The 17,122-nt window shown below is 32.9% G+C and overlaps 1 protein-coding gene across 2 annotated transcripts; it reads left to right on the top strand.

Moving 5' to 3' along the window:
* Positions 1 to 2,780: 2,780 nt before the first annotated feature.
* Positions 2,781 to 15,957, top strand: LOC147079517 (LITAF domain-containing protein). 2 transcript variants are annotated; one of them, XM_085941704.1, is made up of 4 exons: positions 2,781 to 2,856; positions 8,252 to 8,402; positions 9,561 to 9,714; positions 13,899 to 15,957. In XM_085941704.1, exons 2-4 carry the CDS (start codon positions 8,273 to 8,275, stop codon positions 14,002 to 14,004), a joined length of 390 nt encoding a protein of 129 aa, XP_085797830.1. In that variant the 5' UTR covers positions 2,781 to 2,856; positions 8,252 to 8,272; the 3' UTR covers positions 14,005 to 15,957. The 2 variants fall into 2 exon arrangements, with proteins under 2 accessions (XP_085797830.1, XP_085797837.1); XM_085941711.1 differs by lacking the exon at positions 2,781 to 2,856 and adding an exon at positions 3,018 to 3,170.
* The last annotated feature ends 1,165 nt before the right edge of the window (positions 15,958 to 17,122 follow it).

The following is a 17,122-nucleotide window of genomic DNA, read 5'->3' as shown; positions in this document are numbered from 1 at the left end:
TTTATGACAGCAGTGACGTCCGTAGACAAAATGCCGCCCCTTGGAAGCGCCAAAATGCCACCCCATATTTTTATACAGTACCTTTTATCATTCTTTCATGACTACAATATCTAAAAAATGTGATGTGTGGGTACATTAGTAAGAAAAGATATAATACTAAATCAAATTTAAATCCCATCTGTACTTCAATAGACAATATTGCGAGTCCTCAGTTTCAGGTGCATTTAAAAATACACTGACAACTTTCAAAACTCGCCAGTGTCCGGCAAAAATATTTCGATAAATTAATTAGGCTAGTATGTAGGTACCTACCTATAATTAAAATATAATTCGCAAATCTGCACGTGTCTTTGCTGGTCATCAAGGACGTGACGTCCAAGGATAACGGAAGTAAACTAGACATCGCAAACCCGACAAAAAAATTACAGACCCGTTAATCCTTTTATGTTAATACAATTTGTTTCCAACCAGTGAGCTGATTTTTTTAAATGGAAAGATATTTCCGTTATTACTAAGTTTAGATACCTATTTATATTATATACCTAATGATTCTTCTTGATTTGCCGCCCTTTGAGTAACTGCCGCCCCAAAGCGACGCTCAATCTGTCTACCCCCACGGGACGTCACTGTATGACAGAAAACAAACAGAACTAGAGTCTGTCTTCTATAAGTTGCGTGCCGGTCCCCACCCCGCTTTACCATCCATCTCGTTCCCTCCCATTGAAAACTTGAACAGTTGAACGCGATGGCACAATGCTTTCCGTTTGACGTATAAATACGCCAGTTTATAGAATAGTACTCTAGTATCTACCTAAAGTGAAACGAAATACTGTTTACTTATTTAAAACTAGATAGACGAGAATAAAGTTTTTATTATGTTTGTCGTATTGATAGTTAATAGTTTTTATAGACTAAAGCGAATAAAATGTGACGATTGAGAATTCCAATTATTATTTTATACACTTAAACACAGTATACATAGACAAACTACCTACCAAAGAGATTGAACGGCGCCTTCAAGCTCTTTACCTACAAATCATGCAAAATGAGAGAAAATGTGGATGATTGTTTTATGAAATTCTATTGTATGGATAACGGAAGAGAGGTTGGAAAATTTCAAAGGCCGTGCAACGTCTATTATAATAGAGTATTATATTATTATATTCAACGTTTTTTATAGATAGAAAATTTAATCTAGTTTACCACAAGCTTTTTGGAGTTATAGGGTAAGGTAAGGTATTTTGGCAGTATAGGTAATTTAGCAGTAGTTTTTGAAAAAATGACTGCTAAATAATAACCTATCGCTATATATGCTTCAAAAACTCATTGATAGATGGAAAAATATCTAATAATATTAAAATAATTTACAGACGACGATTATCACACGCGTCTTTGCTGGTACAAAACAGTAAAGCGTTTGTTTTGTTGAAACATACGTATTTTGTTGATTTCGAAGAGACCTGTTTTATTTAATTTACTGTAATGTCATGCCTTTTACAACTGAAATCAATTTATACTAGTGCAATTAAAAAATAAACGTAGTTTTTTTTATGAAACTATTATTTTGCTGTGATTGCTTAGCTAATAGTGTGAAAATATTAACTTTTTAACTTCAAACTTATAAGTGCCCGTTATAACAATTTTTCAAAGGTAAAATTTTATCGATTTTATTTGATTTCTAGATAGTTTAAAATACTGTTATATGTATTACGACATATTTAATGATATTTCATCACAATTGAGTTAAATAAGACTATTGCCAAATTACTTATCATGTTTATACTACACACATTTGCTATTTTTTTTTCAGCATAACAATTTTTTTTTGCCTAATTCTAATAAAATGCTTAACTATTTGAAGAATGGTTGAGATTTTTCATACTCAGTATCTCTCAGATGTCAGAAAGAATAGTATTACGTCATGGATTCAGTGTTCGTTTTGCTATGTTCCTTATCATGTACGCTGCCAAGACGAGTCCACAGAAGAAGATATTTTCATGTGTGATAAGTGCAGTCGATCCATGAATTCGGATAATGATGAATAGTAGTTATAAACGAAATAATATTTTAAATATTTGTATACTTTATCATAGTGCCAAATTACCTAACCCCCTTGCCAAATTAAATATCCTATTGCCAAAATACCTAGTCATTGATGATACATTAATAAGTTTAATATTACGTTTAAACAAATAACTTTATCAATATTTTCTTCTATTCATACATTTTTAACATTATAATCTTTATGTTATTCCTTAAAAAGAATAAAACTTTTTATTTTAAAGTGTTCATTTTTTACATTTACTCAACATACTGCCAAATTACCTTACCTTACCCTACTTCTTTTGGCGCGTTGATTCAAATTTATTTCTGTTAACTTTCCTAACGTTGTTATATTGGAGCGTATATTTATCTTTCATTGTAAAGATTGTGTATAAAAATTTGAGGTTATATTTATGTAAGTATTATTAATGAGTAAAATTATTTATCAATAAATAAATAAATTTTGTTTCTAACTTATGGAAGGTTTTGTATTATTTATCTATTTATCTTTGAAATACGTTTTCATAACATTGTCCGATTTTATTTTATAGCAGTTGACGACAAAACGCGCCACAAATAGGTAGCAGGTATTATTTACAGTAGTAGTATTGAAGTACCTTTAATACCAAATTGTAACCAAAAATTCTCATCGCCGGCAATATCCTTATTTTTATTGCGGGTCATAGATAATAATATAGAATGTTAGTCTATGATATACATATCATAGATAAATACATATACTACCTAAAGTGCGGTTCGAGGGGCGTGGGGCATCTATTTTGACAGAAGCTTGTAAATACTCAACGCAATAAAGTAAATAATTTATTTTTTAATATTAACATTGAATTATCCGATCATTGAAACTAACATCAAGGTGTCATATTTTCCAAATGTAATCATTAAGCAATGAGTAATTGCTGACTATTAGATTTTCTTGCGAGTTTATCTATAGCTACTTGACGCTCATTTAGGTCATGTCTATAAATACCTATACGTAACAGATTACAGTATTTCTAACAAATTTAATGTCTAAACTCTAAAATAACTCTTGGTTAATTTTTAAATACTATTGTGAATATTTGTGATGGTTCAGTGGATTCCCGACGAAAATCACTAATACACAAAGGGTAATTAGGTGTCACATTAGACCTTGAAATCTGTAAAATGTCAAATTTCCCAATCACAGATTATTACACTGACACTTTGGGTACTCCTACCTCTGGTTAATAATAATAATAATACATGAATGAATATAATAATGAAGAAATGTCGCTCTAGCATCACTTGGGTTAGTCATGTAACCGAAGTTAACTAACAATATTTAAAACAGATATGGTAAAAAATCTTTTTCACACAAAATTATGACGGCATTACATTGAGTTTGATGTGTCAACATGTCTGGTCAAAGTGCAACAAAAATTAGTCTGTGTTGTTTTGTGAAATTGTTAATTAAAGTTTCATCATTGAAATTCAGTAAGTGGATGTGTTCAATTTTTAGGCCTACTACCGATACTTTCTCACGTAGTCTTTCTTAATCGAAGATTGTTGTCAGATAACAAAAACAATAACAAACAGTACACATTATTATCTGATAAACACCACATTTCTGAAATATCAAGAACAGTGTACAGCCAAATGCCAATTAGTTACACGTTTACATGACAAGTAAGTAAATAAAGGTGAATTCGGTACAAGTCTTTTTACTGGAAGCCAGGCGGAAACAGCGGTAATTTCCATAACCGATTTCGGCAAAATTCATAAATTTGAGAATGATAACCTAACCTAACAAATAATCCAGTATATTGGCTATTTTCAAAATTTGTTTGCCGCTGGCTTCTTCCACTAAATAGACAAGAACTGTGAATTCTTCTTCATTTATATGTCCCTCATTATTGATGATGTTGAGTCTTTTTAAATGTCCTAGTTATGTTTCTACAGCGGTCCCCAAGTTCCACCATCCGTATAGCTAAATCTATCAAATACATCGATCGCCATGAGGATCCCTGGTGACTAGCACTTCAGGGCACCGTGGGGGTGACCTTACAGTTGTTCAACCCTGCGAGCATGCGTACTGTGTATTTTCCTATATGGCGTGATAACATGGCCCTTTTGCATGTTACTACAAATCGGCCTGAGAATATTCCTTCAAAAGCAACTAACGATGGGCTTACAAAGTATAAGTTTAAGTATACACTATGACACAACATGTGACTTCATAAATATGATGAAACTGTATGACTAATTGTTGTATGTGTGACTGATTGACTAATCTGGAATCAAAAGGAATATGATCAAACTTACGAAAATGACTTCACGGTGTGCAGGAGTGCAGTACTAAATTTCCCTCTTGACTGGAATAGCTAAAAAATTGGCTTTCATACTGGACGGAATTTGTTAAATAATACCCTAGTAAAAAAAAAGGTATGGATGGAACAGCTAAAAAAATGTATCAGCAGAAAAGATGAGTCCATTTCGAATAACCAATTATGAATTGTCTAGAAATCAAATTAATATTCTTGAATTCGAGAATCTCGTGTGCAACTAAGCGCTACAAACTGCACACACCACATTAGCATGTTTAGACACGTGAAATTTACCATACCTGATAAACTCAATAACATACGGTTGAACATACACACAAAATATGAATTCGCCATATATGATTAAATATATTTGACTTCAGGTTGTTTATTTTGGATGGCATGCACTGACTCTGAGTCAACCACTTCAGCCCTCTCATACCTCTTTATCATAGCATGTTCACTCGACAAGTCGAATGGGATTATTTAAAAACACTACAAATCGCCAAAAATAGACAGAATGCCCTTAATTTTACATTGCGGAACACTAACACCAGTTGGGAAATGCTGCTTTAAAGCATCACACTGCCCTTAACCTTAATGATAGATATGAAGGCGCGCCAAAGATGTGGGAGACATAGCACACCCACATGTCTTATTCAAACAAGTTGAGCTATTATAGCTAAATAGATAGCAAGAAAATTTATCGAGGCTGCTGTGTGGTTAATTTTGATTCACATTTTTTTCATAAAAAAACTTAAAATCAGTGTTTCACTTTACAATATAATGAGAAATGAAACTAATACCCCGTTTATACATGCATGCAGTGACGTCCCTCGATAAAATGCCGCCCCTAGGCAGCGTCAAAATGCCGCCCCATTTTTTTATCATCCTTTCATTACTCCAATATCTAAGAAATGTGTTGTATGAAGCATGGCCGCCTCATCCTGAAGCGGGCCCCATGTTAGGATCTTTGGCGCCCCCCCCCTATCTATCGCTAAAGATAAAAGCAGTGTGACGCTCTACAGTAATGTTTTCCAAATGGTGTACGCGTTAAAATTGATGTGTATATTTAGTGTTTTTTTGTATATTTTAATACATACACTTGAATTATGGTTTTTTTGAGTATCGCTACACTATTATAAATTGTATTGTGTAACCACATAATTTTAAATAATATCACCATTGAAGGAAAATAGCGCCGCAGGCGAATTTTTTGCTATTAGAGCAAATTTTTGATATGTGTTTATCTCACTTATGGAGCCCGGGCCCCAGGCTAGAGCCCTGTCAGCCCCCCCCTTGTGGGGGCCATGGTATGGATACATTACTAATAAAATATACACCTACCACTAAGCTGAAAAATACAAAATTAAATTTAGATATCAATAAATAAATAAGCGAATAAATATAATATTAGTTAGACACTTACCCAAATCACCAGAGTCTGAGATGCCATTTGGTTGATATGTCTGACACGTTTGGTTTGTATCATTTAGTAATACCTATGCAGATGTACTATTTTCACACCATTTTTTCTATGCTATTATTATACCCTACAACATGTAAACAAAATAATTTTCCTCATTATTTTTTTAATATAAACCTAAATTTAATCATAAATACACTATTAATTAATAGTCTCAACATTCAACCCTTGATGATTGAAATAAACTACAAATCCACACTATTATCAGCAAAAAATATGTTTACAAAAAAAAAACGACTTAAAAGAAGGTATTGCACAGTATTGTATTCACAGCACGATAAATATTATATAATCTAGGTAGATACCTACTAGTGTACATTTTTATTACAATTAGCTGGTACTTAACGTAAATACCTATTATATGCACGAATACTAATTGATTATGTCAAATGTCAATAAGGATTAATAATCATTATGAATAGGTATCTATTTGCAATAGGTACATCCGGCAACTTTTAAATCTCGCGAGTGACTGGCAAAAATATTTGGATAAATTAAAAAATACGGTATGTACCTACCAATAAATCTCTACCATAAATTCTCCTTGTTTCGTTACCAACGTTGATATATCATATTATTTTCTTTTAATAACTATGGCGCGACATAATTATTGGCTTTTGCGCAGTATACCTACCACTATTATGAAAGGAACTCTTTAATCTGAGTAAATGACATTGTATTATTATGACTGATTTATTATTCGTTTATGGTGTTTTACATTTATAAAAATATTCTAGTGTAAATAATGTGTCTAGGCGCCAAGTTTATTAGCATTTGTATACGAAACCGAGCAGTCAAAAATAAAATAAAATAAATCACTAGCGGAGCGTGGTGACATCATACTAAAATCGCTGCGAGTACCTACTGGGTAATAATAAAAAAAAGCATCCGGAACAAAACATCTCCAACGTTCTGGTTATAATATAACTAATTTTAGGTATCTATTTCTATATAATACCAAATGATTCTCCTCGATTTGCCGCCCTTCGAGTATCTGCCGCCCCCAAGCGACGCTCAATCTGCCTACCCCCACGGGACGTCACTGCATGCATGGATTTACTGCTGACAGTATGTATTATCGCGGCCATAACAAGAAAATGCATGTTTAAACACGTATTGTCATGCAAGTTGCGAGGATGCACGCATGGATCAAAAAAGTTCGGCGACTTCTGAATTTTCATGCAACGGTGCGAATCTGCCGGCAAAAAAACGAACTACACCACCGCCGCGGAGAGACCCATTTTGTAGTTAACCGATTTTTACGGCCTGTTAAATAGTACCATAATTGGCAACATCGCGTCTTGCTTACTCTTGAAGAATAAGATTGGAGAGTCAGTCAGCACTTTTACGTATAAACAGTTATTGTCATGATACTTAAACTCATTTAGTGCTGACAACGCAACTGGTGCGTTGCCATTAGATACTATTAGCATGTTAATTAAATGTGATAATTAAATTGTAATTAACTGCTCCGCAGTGAATGAGTTAAAATACGTACTATTGTTGCCAGTAAATCCATGCACATGTACAGGCGGTATAACATTAAAACTAACCATTTGAAACCTAGAAACATCGTTTACCAGAAATATTGAATTGTAGAAAGAAATATAAAAATTAAAATATCAAAAGAAATATTAAGGTGTTTTGAAAATAGTGATACCAGATGAAGGTCTCCCACGGGAGACCACCTTAAAGGGACTGATCTAACAATCGACTGTCCCAAAAACCACAGCCTACCTCCACTGAAATTTCGAACTTTCAAATTCGTCTGCGCTCCCGCCAAAATACCGAGATGCGAAGGTGCCGAAAACGGCCACTCGAGATAGCGCCGCTGTTGGAGGGAGAGCCAAGCAGAAAAACAGAGAGGTCCGACAACCCGCAGGCCAAATAAAGGGTGCCTTCCGGCCTTCTCGTTACCGCCCCCAAAGATGTTTCCACAGCAAGTAACGCGGACATTCGCTGAGTGACGCCGCGTATGCCATACTTTTGTTGGTGCGCCATTTTTGTGTCTCGCCTTGGACGTCTCACCTATATCCAACTACGCCACAATGACCTACAACCAGCGATGCCGCATCTGCAGCCCACCAAGACGCCATAACCTGTAGCCAACCACGCTGCCATTTGCCTACAGCCAGCCACGCCGCTTATGTCTACAACCCGCCTAATCGACAATACCTACAGAATTTCAACATATAATAAACACCTGCCCAGCTACAACGTGTGTTTCTATTCTACCCCGCGTCTTGGCCTGTTTTTGATACGGCCTTCACCATTCTCTCTCTCAGACAGAGAAAGGCCGGTGTCAATAGACATAACATATTTTTAATACTATATTTGTCATAAATGCATAATCCATTAAAAATTTCTAATGATGGTTCATTAAAAAATATACAATCAAAATAGTATTTCCTGTTTTTTTCAGTTTTTCTACCAAAGCTAAATCATGAGTAACAAACCGACTGCCCCACCAAATTATGGATTTCAAATACCACCAGCGGGAGCTCCGCCAAGCTACGCCCAAGCCGTTGGAGGCGTTGGACCTTCGAGCCCGTTTGTGCCAGCATATACAGCTAGTATGAGTCATTCGTATTATTATTACTTACCTAGTTTTCTTAACCAACCTACAACATTATTATATTAATATATTCTTATCAATCTTACAGTCATGAATGACTGAAATGAAGCAGTGTTTTTCAAACTTTCTATTTCACAGTGTTCTTAAAAAATATGTTCTGAGCAGCTAATTGAAAATTTTCCTTATAGAATCGTATTGGAGCTTTTTTAGCTTTATCAAGTTGTTAATTGAAAGTGTCAACCAGAATAAGACGTATGAGGTTTTTTCATATTGGTTTTCTATTATAATATTATATAGTTTCAAGTAGCAATCCTCGACAGGATTTTGAAAAACATCGCAGCATGTAAAGGGCTGGCTTAACTATCATGTCTACACAAAAACAAATATAATATTTTAGTATGTTTAGTATATTTTAGTAGTTCTCAATACTAATTTTCATCAAGAGTGTTAAATTGAAATTTCAAAACACCCAGACAGTTAAAAGTTTACGGCTTAGGGCGATCACTGTGATAGTTACACATTACGAAGCTTTTAGCCCATTGAAGACAATTGTCACCAATTTGGCACCGTTTATCCTTGCTATTGAATATTTATTTTTATTTTCACATGTTTTTTAAAGCCCTATATATTTAAAAAGACAATTATAAATTAAAATGTTTCAATAATCACACAATTAAAAATATATATATAAAAAAGAAGTTTTAGTAAAGTCTTGTCAAATTTACTACAAAATTATATCCGGCTGTTGATCCACTTTTGTTTCCTTTTAAATGTGTCACAATGGGCTAATAAATTTAATGATACAGTAGGCGCTCGGTAAACCGGCACCCATATTTTTTCACCCATGCCGGATTGACAGAAATGCCGGATTATTGGATTTCTATAGGAAATAATTCTACCACAGCCTTGCACAGTAAAAATCTTTATTAGTTTATGTAAACATACACAAAAAACTTCTACCATAATTTCCATAGAATATCAGAAAGTTTTACAAATTATTAATTTGTAATTTGAAACTTCCTGTCTTATTCATAATTTGTGAATTTTTAAAATACATAATGATTATATTAGATTTTTCTTAATTGTTTCTATTTATTTAAAGGTATTAAATATTTTGTTTTGTTATATTTTAAAAATGTTGTAATATTCTCTTTAGCATCAGGACCGGCAATCGTAACGACAGTTGTTCCAGTCGGACCGCATCCTACGCACACAATCTGCCCAAGATGTCAATCAGAAATCAACACGACAACGAAAACTGAACCCGGAATCATTGCCTATATATCTGGAGTTGTCATTGCATTACTCGGGTAAAAAAACTTTTAAATATAGTTGAATCTCGATTACCTGGACTAATAAGAACAAAGATGGTAGTACACTAAAATCTCTTGGATAACACACTAATTAATCAAACCGGTTCTGTGCCAAAGCAAAAATGTTTGCGGATATGGCCGGGCCGGGTACAGTGCCGGCCATACAAAAAATGCGAACATATTCTCGCCTGTCTTTGAAGACAGGATGCCAGTCTCAGGCGTTTGTTTTGAATAATTTAAAATTCGGCAGAATACTGGTCCAATAATGAGACATTTAGCATATGATTGGTAAGTGTTTATTTTTGCTAAAAGATTCGCAGCCTCTCACTTGTGGCCATACAAAACCACCCGGCACAGATCAGGTTTGCCAGTTTGTTGTTTTTAGTTTGCCGGAGGATGCCAGTTTGTTGGTTTTTTAACGTTTTCACTGTTTTTTGCAGCCCGAATCGCTGCTGAATCAGCCATAATCAAAAATTTACATAATCAATAATTATTAATTATAATAATTATTATAAAACAATCATTATTCGTCGGATGTTTATCACACTTGAATGGTCAAAGACATACCTTATAATTAGTATCTTTAGAATTATCTTCAAATGTGTTAATCTTGCCCATTTTTTGAATAATAAAAAGCCTAATTCTTGTCAAATTTGGGATCACAGAGATTATCAATATAATTTTTTATCGTAAATATTTCACTATAATAATGACAACATAAATTTTACTAATGGTTTTATAAATGCGTTTAAAAATTGGTAAATGTAAAAAATCTTAACAACACTGCACATGGATGTACTGAAATATGACTATATTCTAAAACATTAGATCCAGAGGTCTAAAAGAATACTATTTTATGTAATAAAAATACTTTATGCAGTCATCAAATGTTTAAAATAAATATAAAGGATAATAAGGCTTCAAAATGATATAAATAGATTATCTACAACGTTTAAGGAATGTCCAGGATCATGCTTTGAAAATACCATAAAAGCTCCATTATGACCTACGCGGAGCACGTGGGCCGTTAAGTTCTTGCTCAATCAAAAACAAAATTAATAATATAATGTTTGAGACTCTACTTGCTTTCTTCTCCTTCTTCCTTCTTCATTTCTCAATGTTACGGGCTTGTTGCAGATGCCATTCTCAAGAGTGAAAACACAAAAATCTGTTACGATAACAAAATGAATAATTTTTACCGCAACAATCTAAAACTATCCCGAAAAAGTGACAAATCAGCAAGAAAATCATGTTAAACTGACATTCAAGCGAAATTCCACCTTAAGCAAAAACCGTGCTGCCATCTTAAATACCTATTACAAATGAATTAACCATGCACCCCAAGTCATAGCGGATAATAATTATTCTTAGATTTATTTCATTATTATATTAAAATCCTGGTGGACGCCAAGCCAAATCTAATGTCTAGCGGAAACAGCTGGCTCTGCTCGCCACTATAATTTGTTGTCGATACAATCATTTTTTTTCAGTATTTCATGTAAGAATAGACTTGTAACTAATGTTTCAATGTGATGTTACATACAAAATTCGCTGTATGAAATTTTCGTCAGCGGTGGTGGTGAGGATGTTTGGCATTGGTTTGTTCTTAACTCTATTTAATAAAGACGTAAGTTATGGCTATCCGTTTTGATGGTAGTATAATATCTAGTTGTACCTAGACTTATTGGTATCTCAGACTGTATCTGGATTCTCCGTATTGATCATGCCTTTCTATCAGCATGTTTATAATACTCATTAAGACTTTGAAGATCAGTTTTTAATTGTAATAATAATTAATAGCGTTTAAGGGTCTGGCAGACAGGACGCAATCTGGCGGTCGGCGATCTACACATGATTGCAACATCTCCGCTAGACACAGGGCGATCTGTTGCAGCGAGCCCGTCATAATCACAGCGGGCAGCGATACGGTTGTAAAAAATTACAAAATCGCCCACACTATCTGTGCAATTGTGGAAAATAATAAACATGTGCCCACTAGGAAACAACCATGGGCTCTATGTTACGACCGTACACCCTGGATAAACGTCAGATTTTTATAGTCAATACTTGAAAACATCTAAGCGAGATTTTTGAGCATAGACAATCATCGAAAAAACCGCTATTATATGGCGAAAACGCTATTATAAGCGTAGACAATAAGTAAAAATATAAAAATCATTTACAATGTAAGTATAAAATTCAAACATTTTAAATTAACAAAATTCGCCGTTTTCAAAAATCAGTATAGCATAATAGAGTTCGCCAATGCATTTCATAAAATTTAAATAATTATAAAGTAACCTAAAACATTCGTGCACACACCAAAGCGAATTATTCGCCAATCAAGCTCGTATTGGCTTACGGGAAAGAGCACGCGACATTCAGATTTCCGAAGGGAATTAAGTTATTATCTTACAAAGTTCAATATGGGGCGCTGCGATTGTTTGACGTTTCGGTATCGAGCATTCAAATAATATATCAATAATTTTATATTATCATTGATACAATTATTTGCTGCGACACTGCCATCGATTCGCATTTACCACGTCAAAATAACCCGAAAAAAGCACCCGCATCGATATGGAAGGTCCAGTCAAAAGAGTCTCAAAAAATAGCCAAGTATATGACAAATTGATGGCTTTCATTGTATCTTTGGATCCCCTGCGTGAATAAATTTTACGTTTGTTCATTAACAACAGGTAAGTAGGGAGCATTACAGCGGCATTTGCTTTTTTGAGACTCTTTTGACCGGACCTTCCGTACCGATGGCGGGTGCTTTTTTCGAGATATTTTGACGGGGTACTTGGTGAATATTCGCGTTGGTTTGTGCGAGCCTTACCTTCACATAAAAACGCAAAAAAAATAGATAAGTAGTTATGCGAAAATAAGGAACATTTTTCAAAATAACGTTATAGATAACAATATTTTATATATAAAATTGAGCCGTGTTAACTAAACGACATTGTTATAATTTCTTTAATGGCTTTTATTTACTCTTTGATTAGTGATTGTTCTTATAAGATTGTAATATTTATATCCATAGTCAGTATTCCGTATTAACGCATAAACGAGAAAATTAAGATTAAAAAAAAATACGAGGTTAGTTTGGTATAATATTTAATATGAAAGATAACACGCTTCATGCATATTTATGATATGTATATTATGCCGAAAGGTAAGTTTTAAGTAGGAAAAGTGGCATTTTAATGAAAACCAGTGACGTTTAATTTCAATCAGTGTGAGCCGTTTTATCGAGGCTATTTGACCGGGCCATTTGTTTGTGGAAGCAAAATGTTAAATATCATAAACTGGAGCCTGTTTTATTTATTATACATTTAATTAAATGAATACAAATTAAATACGGAATACTGACTATGGATAAATATTATTATCTTATAAAAACAATCACTAATCAAAGAGTAAATAAGAACAATTCAAGCCATTTTCACTCGTATTTCTTATTTTATTGATTAAATTTGAGTCGAAATTATCTGAAATAATAACAATATCGTTTAGATAAGTAACACGGCAAAATTTTATACAAAAAATATTGTTATCTATAACGTTATTTTGAAAAATGTTCCTTATTTTCGCATACTTATCTACCTTTTCAGAGCGTTTTTAGACGAAGGTTTAAGCATGAGTGTCTTTGTGTCAAAGGTTACTTTATAATTATTAAAATTTTATGAAATGCATTGGCGAACTCTAATATGCTATACTGATTTTTGAAAACGGCGAATTTTATTAGGTAATTGAAAATGTTTGAATTTTATTCGTTGTAAAAGATTTTTATATTTGTTCTCATTGTCTATGCTTATAATAGCGTTTAAGCCATATAATAGCAATTTTTCCGATGATTGTCTATGCTCAAAAAATCTCGCTTAGACGCTTTCAAGTATTGAATATAGAAATCTGACGTTTATCCAGGGTGTACGGTCGTAACATAGAACCCAACCATGATATTGCATCACTCACAAAGGTATCACGTTTGTGTGACGTTCTTATATCTCTGACCGCCACGACGATTGCGTGATCGCTGCCCGCTAGATCGCGTTCTATGTGCCAGAGCCTTTATACTATAAATGTTATTAAATATATTACAAATATTATTATTATAAATGTTAAATTATAATTATTAATGCAAATTTAATATAATAATCACATGTTATCATTTTTTCCAGATGCTGGCTTGGATGTTGCTTGATTCCGTGCTGCATAGACGAATGTATGGATGTCCATCACACTTGCCCTAGCTGCAAAGCATATCTAGGCCGTTTTCGCCGATAAAACATATAACTAGAACCTACTCAGAAGTGGTAGTTAAATAACATCTTAATATCACTGCTTTCAGTATGTCTAATTCTTATTACTTACGCACATTCTATTTTATTTTAATTATCACATTGAGGATGAAACAACGGAAGAATAAAAATTGTTAATCTCTACTGAAATGCCTAGCGGTACTAACACTGCCAAAGTAGTTACAAAAACAATTATAATTTAATATTTGGAGGCGAACAAAATATTTTTAATAATAAAAAATAACTACAACAGAAAACAAAATACTTTGTATTTTTAAAAAGTTTTTGTAACTATATGCTTTTTTTAAATTGATTATAATTATTGATGATTGATGATTGATGAGTTGTCTGAGTTGGAATTGATATAATACTATGTATTTTTTTTTTTATATATTACCATGAAACCAACTAGGTACCTAACTGATGTATATTATATTTCAGATAGAATAGAACAGTATAGAATCAAAAGTAGGATTTATCCCTAGTTCCAAAGCAGACAATCATTTTTGATATATTTTTTTTTATTATTTACTTAATTATAAAAACAAACAGATCGTTTTTCATCAATGAATGAAATATTGAATTATGGATAGTTCTAATTTTGATTTTATATAATAATCTTTTAATTACGCCGTTGTGCCAGGTGCAGAAGTGGTCGTGACTTCCACTCCTCACATATGTAACTTGATACTTCATGGGAACCGCGCGCACCACGGTTTCATTTACATAATATGATAGATGCAGCCTTTTCATGATTCGTCTACCTGAGACGATAGTACTTATAGATGAAAATTTGTTTAAAATCAATTTTTTTGGGATTTTTCACAAGTAAAATGAGTTTCTTTAGGCGGGCTTGCTTATACCATGTGTGACCCCAAGGTGTTTATATCCAACTCAACACCATCCCTCCATCTTGTGAGGGCCCCCGTACGAAACGTACAGCTCCTACTGTGTGTCATTGATGAGTCCGAAAATACCATGCAGCATGCTCTGCTCAAATGGTCACAACACTCTTTCCATGCTTTTATTCATGCACCAGATCTCCGAGCCATACATGACAACTGGTCTTATTAGTGTTTTGTACAATTTCATGTGTAGGTTCAATATAGTTGCATTTGTCCCCTGGATAATACGGTTTTATGGTTTACGGCTAGGGATTGTAGAATCATCGACAATACCTAGATTCAATAAGTTTATTTCGCAATATAGTATGAGACCGTGACTGGATTGTTTATACCGCTGCATTACTAAATTAAATACATCTTGCATTATACCTTCTCTCATCATCATGTACACATCCCGGTTCGCATATAAACACCATGATTTCATTCAACATCATCAGCTGGGGTCGATCCACTGCAGGATGAAATCATATTTTTCTACTGTTGAATCATTTGAAAATTGGCAGAATTATTTTTTCCTTTATTGCAAGATAGGATTGCGTCCCTAACATGCAAAGTAAAATGGCCTTAAAAATATTTAATAAATTTGCATAATACATCATATCATTTTTTACTGTCACTTAATTCTTACCGCGGAAGCAATAGCTTGACACTAAAATTGTGCAGATAAAAAAGATCCTTATTCAGGTGTTGGTAGTATTTTCAGGGATTTGATGAGATTGACAGTATAACAATGTTTGATAATTATGACAGATAACTTCCCTAAGAATGTCTTTTCAATATAAAATCAAATACATGTTGTGCTATAAATACTATCATTTTTGATTTTTATTTAATACTTCACAAGTGGGTGGAGGTAGAGGGTTGTGAAAGAAAGTCTTGGAAAATTATTAGTAATATTTATTCTTATTTCTCTAGATTATTTTATTATGGAAATTCAAGATTTTTGTTTCTCGAGAAATTGTTAAACCACAACCTCTAATAAAGTGTCATAGTAGACTAGAGAATGTCTACACTAAGAATACATTATGTTTATTAAAAAAAAAAACAAAAAAACAAGGTGAATCCTCTATGTGCTTATGAAAATGTCTCTCGATCATTAATACTTGAGTATTAAATGAATCAGTAACCAACCAAACGTAAAGTTATGTAAACCCTCCGGAAACGAACTATGTTCTTAGATTTAGTTGGTATGATGAGTATAATACTGCCTTACATGTATGGTCCATTAATTATTAATAGATACGAATATTGCATTTTGTAGAACTTTTTCTACACTCAAAATCATTATTCAATTTCAATTTAGAATGAATATTAAATTTGTTGTTATAACCTATATGTCATTTTTATACACATTCAAAATTCTTTTTTCTTATTACATAATAATTTGTAAATTATTATAATATTATCATAGTGTTTGGTATAAAGATTATTTTTTTCAATTATATTATGTAGTATTATTTTTTATTTACAACATATTATATTGTATAAAAATGAAGTGTACATAGGATATAAATCTGGTGTGCCAGAGTGAATTCTTGCCGAATTTAATTGTCTTTGAAGGCAGTGTAATATACTGAACATTGTCAATAAGTTCCGTTGTCTGCCAATTCACTCTTTTAAAATATAAGACCATTTCAGCTGCAACTATTTTCACTAAAAATATATTCAATATGTTTTTGAGTATAATATGTTTGGCTTAGTGCAAAAAGTCATTAAGGCGAATACTCTACCTAAGCATGCAAAGAATTTATATTATATATTTAAAGTTACAATTTAAAAAAATTTACTAAAATGTGAGTTCGTTAAAGGTCTTATTAACGTGGTGGTAGGTTTATCTATTTTAGTGGGTTTTAAAATTTACCCAAATAATATATACCCAATAAATATTGACCATTTATGGGGGGGGGGGGGTGATTTTTAAACCAAATCTTTAGCCATCCTACAGCTAACAATTAAAGATTGTACGAAAACCGTTTTAGGTAGTTTTGAAACTAGGCACTTCATGTGATAATAAGATGAGATCCTTTGATGAATTCATATTTTGTAACATTTTTTTTTAATTTTTGGTTTATCTTTGGCTTTAAATAAATGATATTTTTAAATTGACTTCCTGCACTAATCTGATACCAATGTACTTAAAAATCTTATTTATCAACATGATCTATAATATTGGAAACAATAATAAATCAATTTGCTAAG

The sequence above is a fragment of the Rhyacophila brunnea genome, unplaced genomic scaffold (genome assembly GCF_057557595.1).
Source record: "Rhyacophila brunnea isolate RB1 unplaced genomic scaffold, BYU_Rbru_1.0 scaffold_1, whole genome shotgun sequence".
NCBI lineage: Eukaryota > Metazoa > Arthropoda > Insecta > Trichoptera > Rhyacophilidae > Rhyacophila > Rhyacophila brunnea.
The sequence above is the reverse complement of the archived record's forward strand: the minus strand, read 5'-3'. Positions and strand labels throughout refer to the sequence as shown.

Coding starts and splice junctions, on each gene's coding strand:
- LOC147079517 (XM_085941704.1), top strand. CDS start 8,273: ATGAGTAACAAACCGACTGCCCCACCAAATTATGGATTTCAAATACCA. Junction 8,403..9,560: donor TGTGCCAGCATATACAGCTA/GTATGAGTCATT, acceptor TATTCTCTTTAG/CATCAGGACCGGCAATCGTA. Junction 9,715..13,898: donor GTTGTCATTGCATTACTCGG/GTAAAAAAACTT, acceptor CATTTTTTCCAG/ATGCTGGCTTGGATGTTGCT.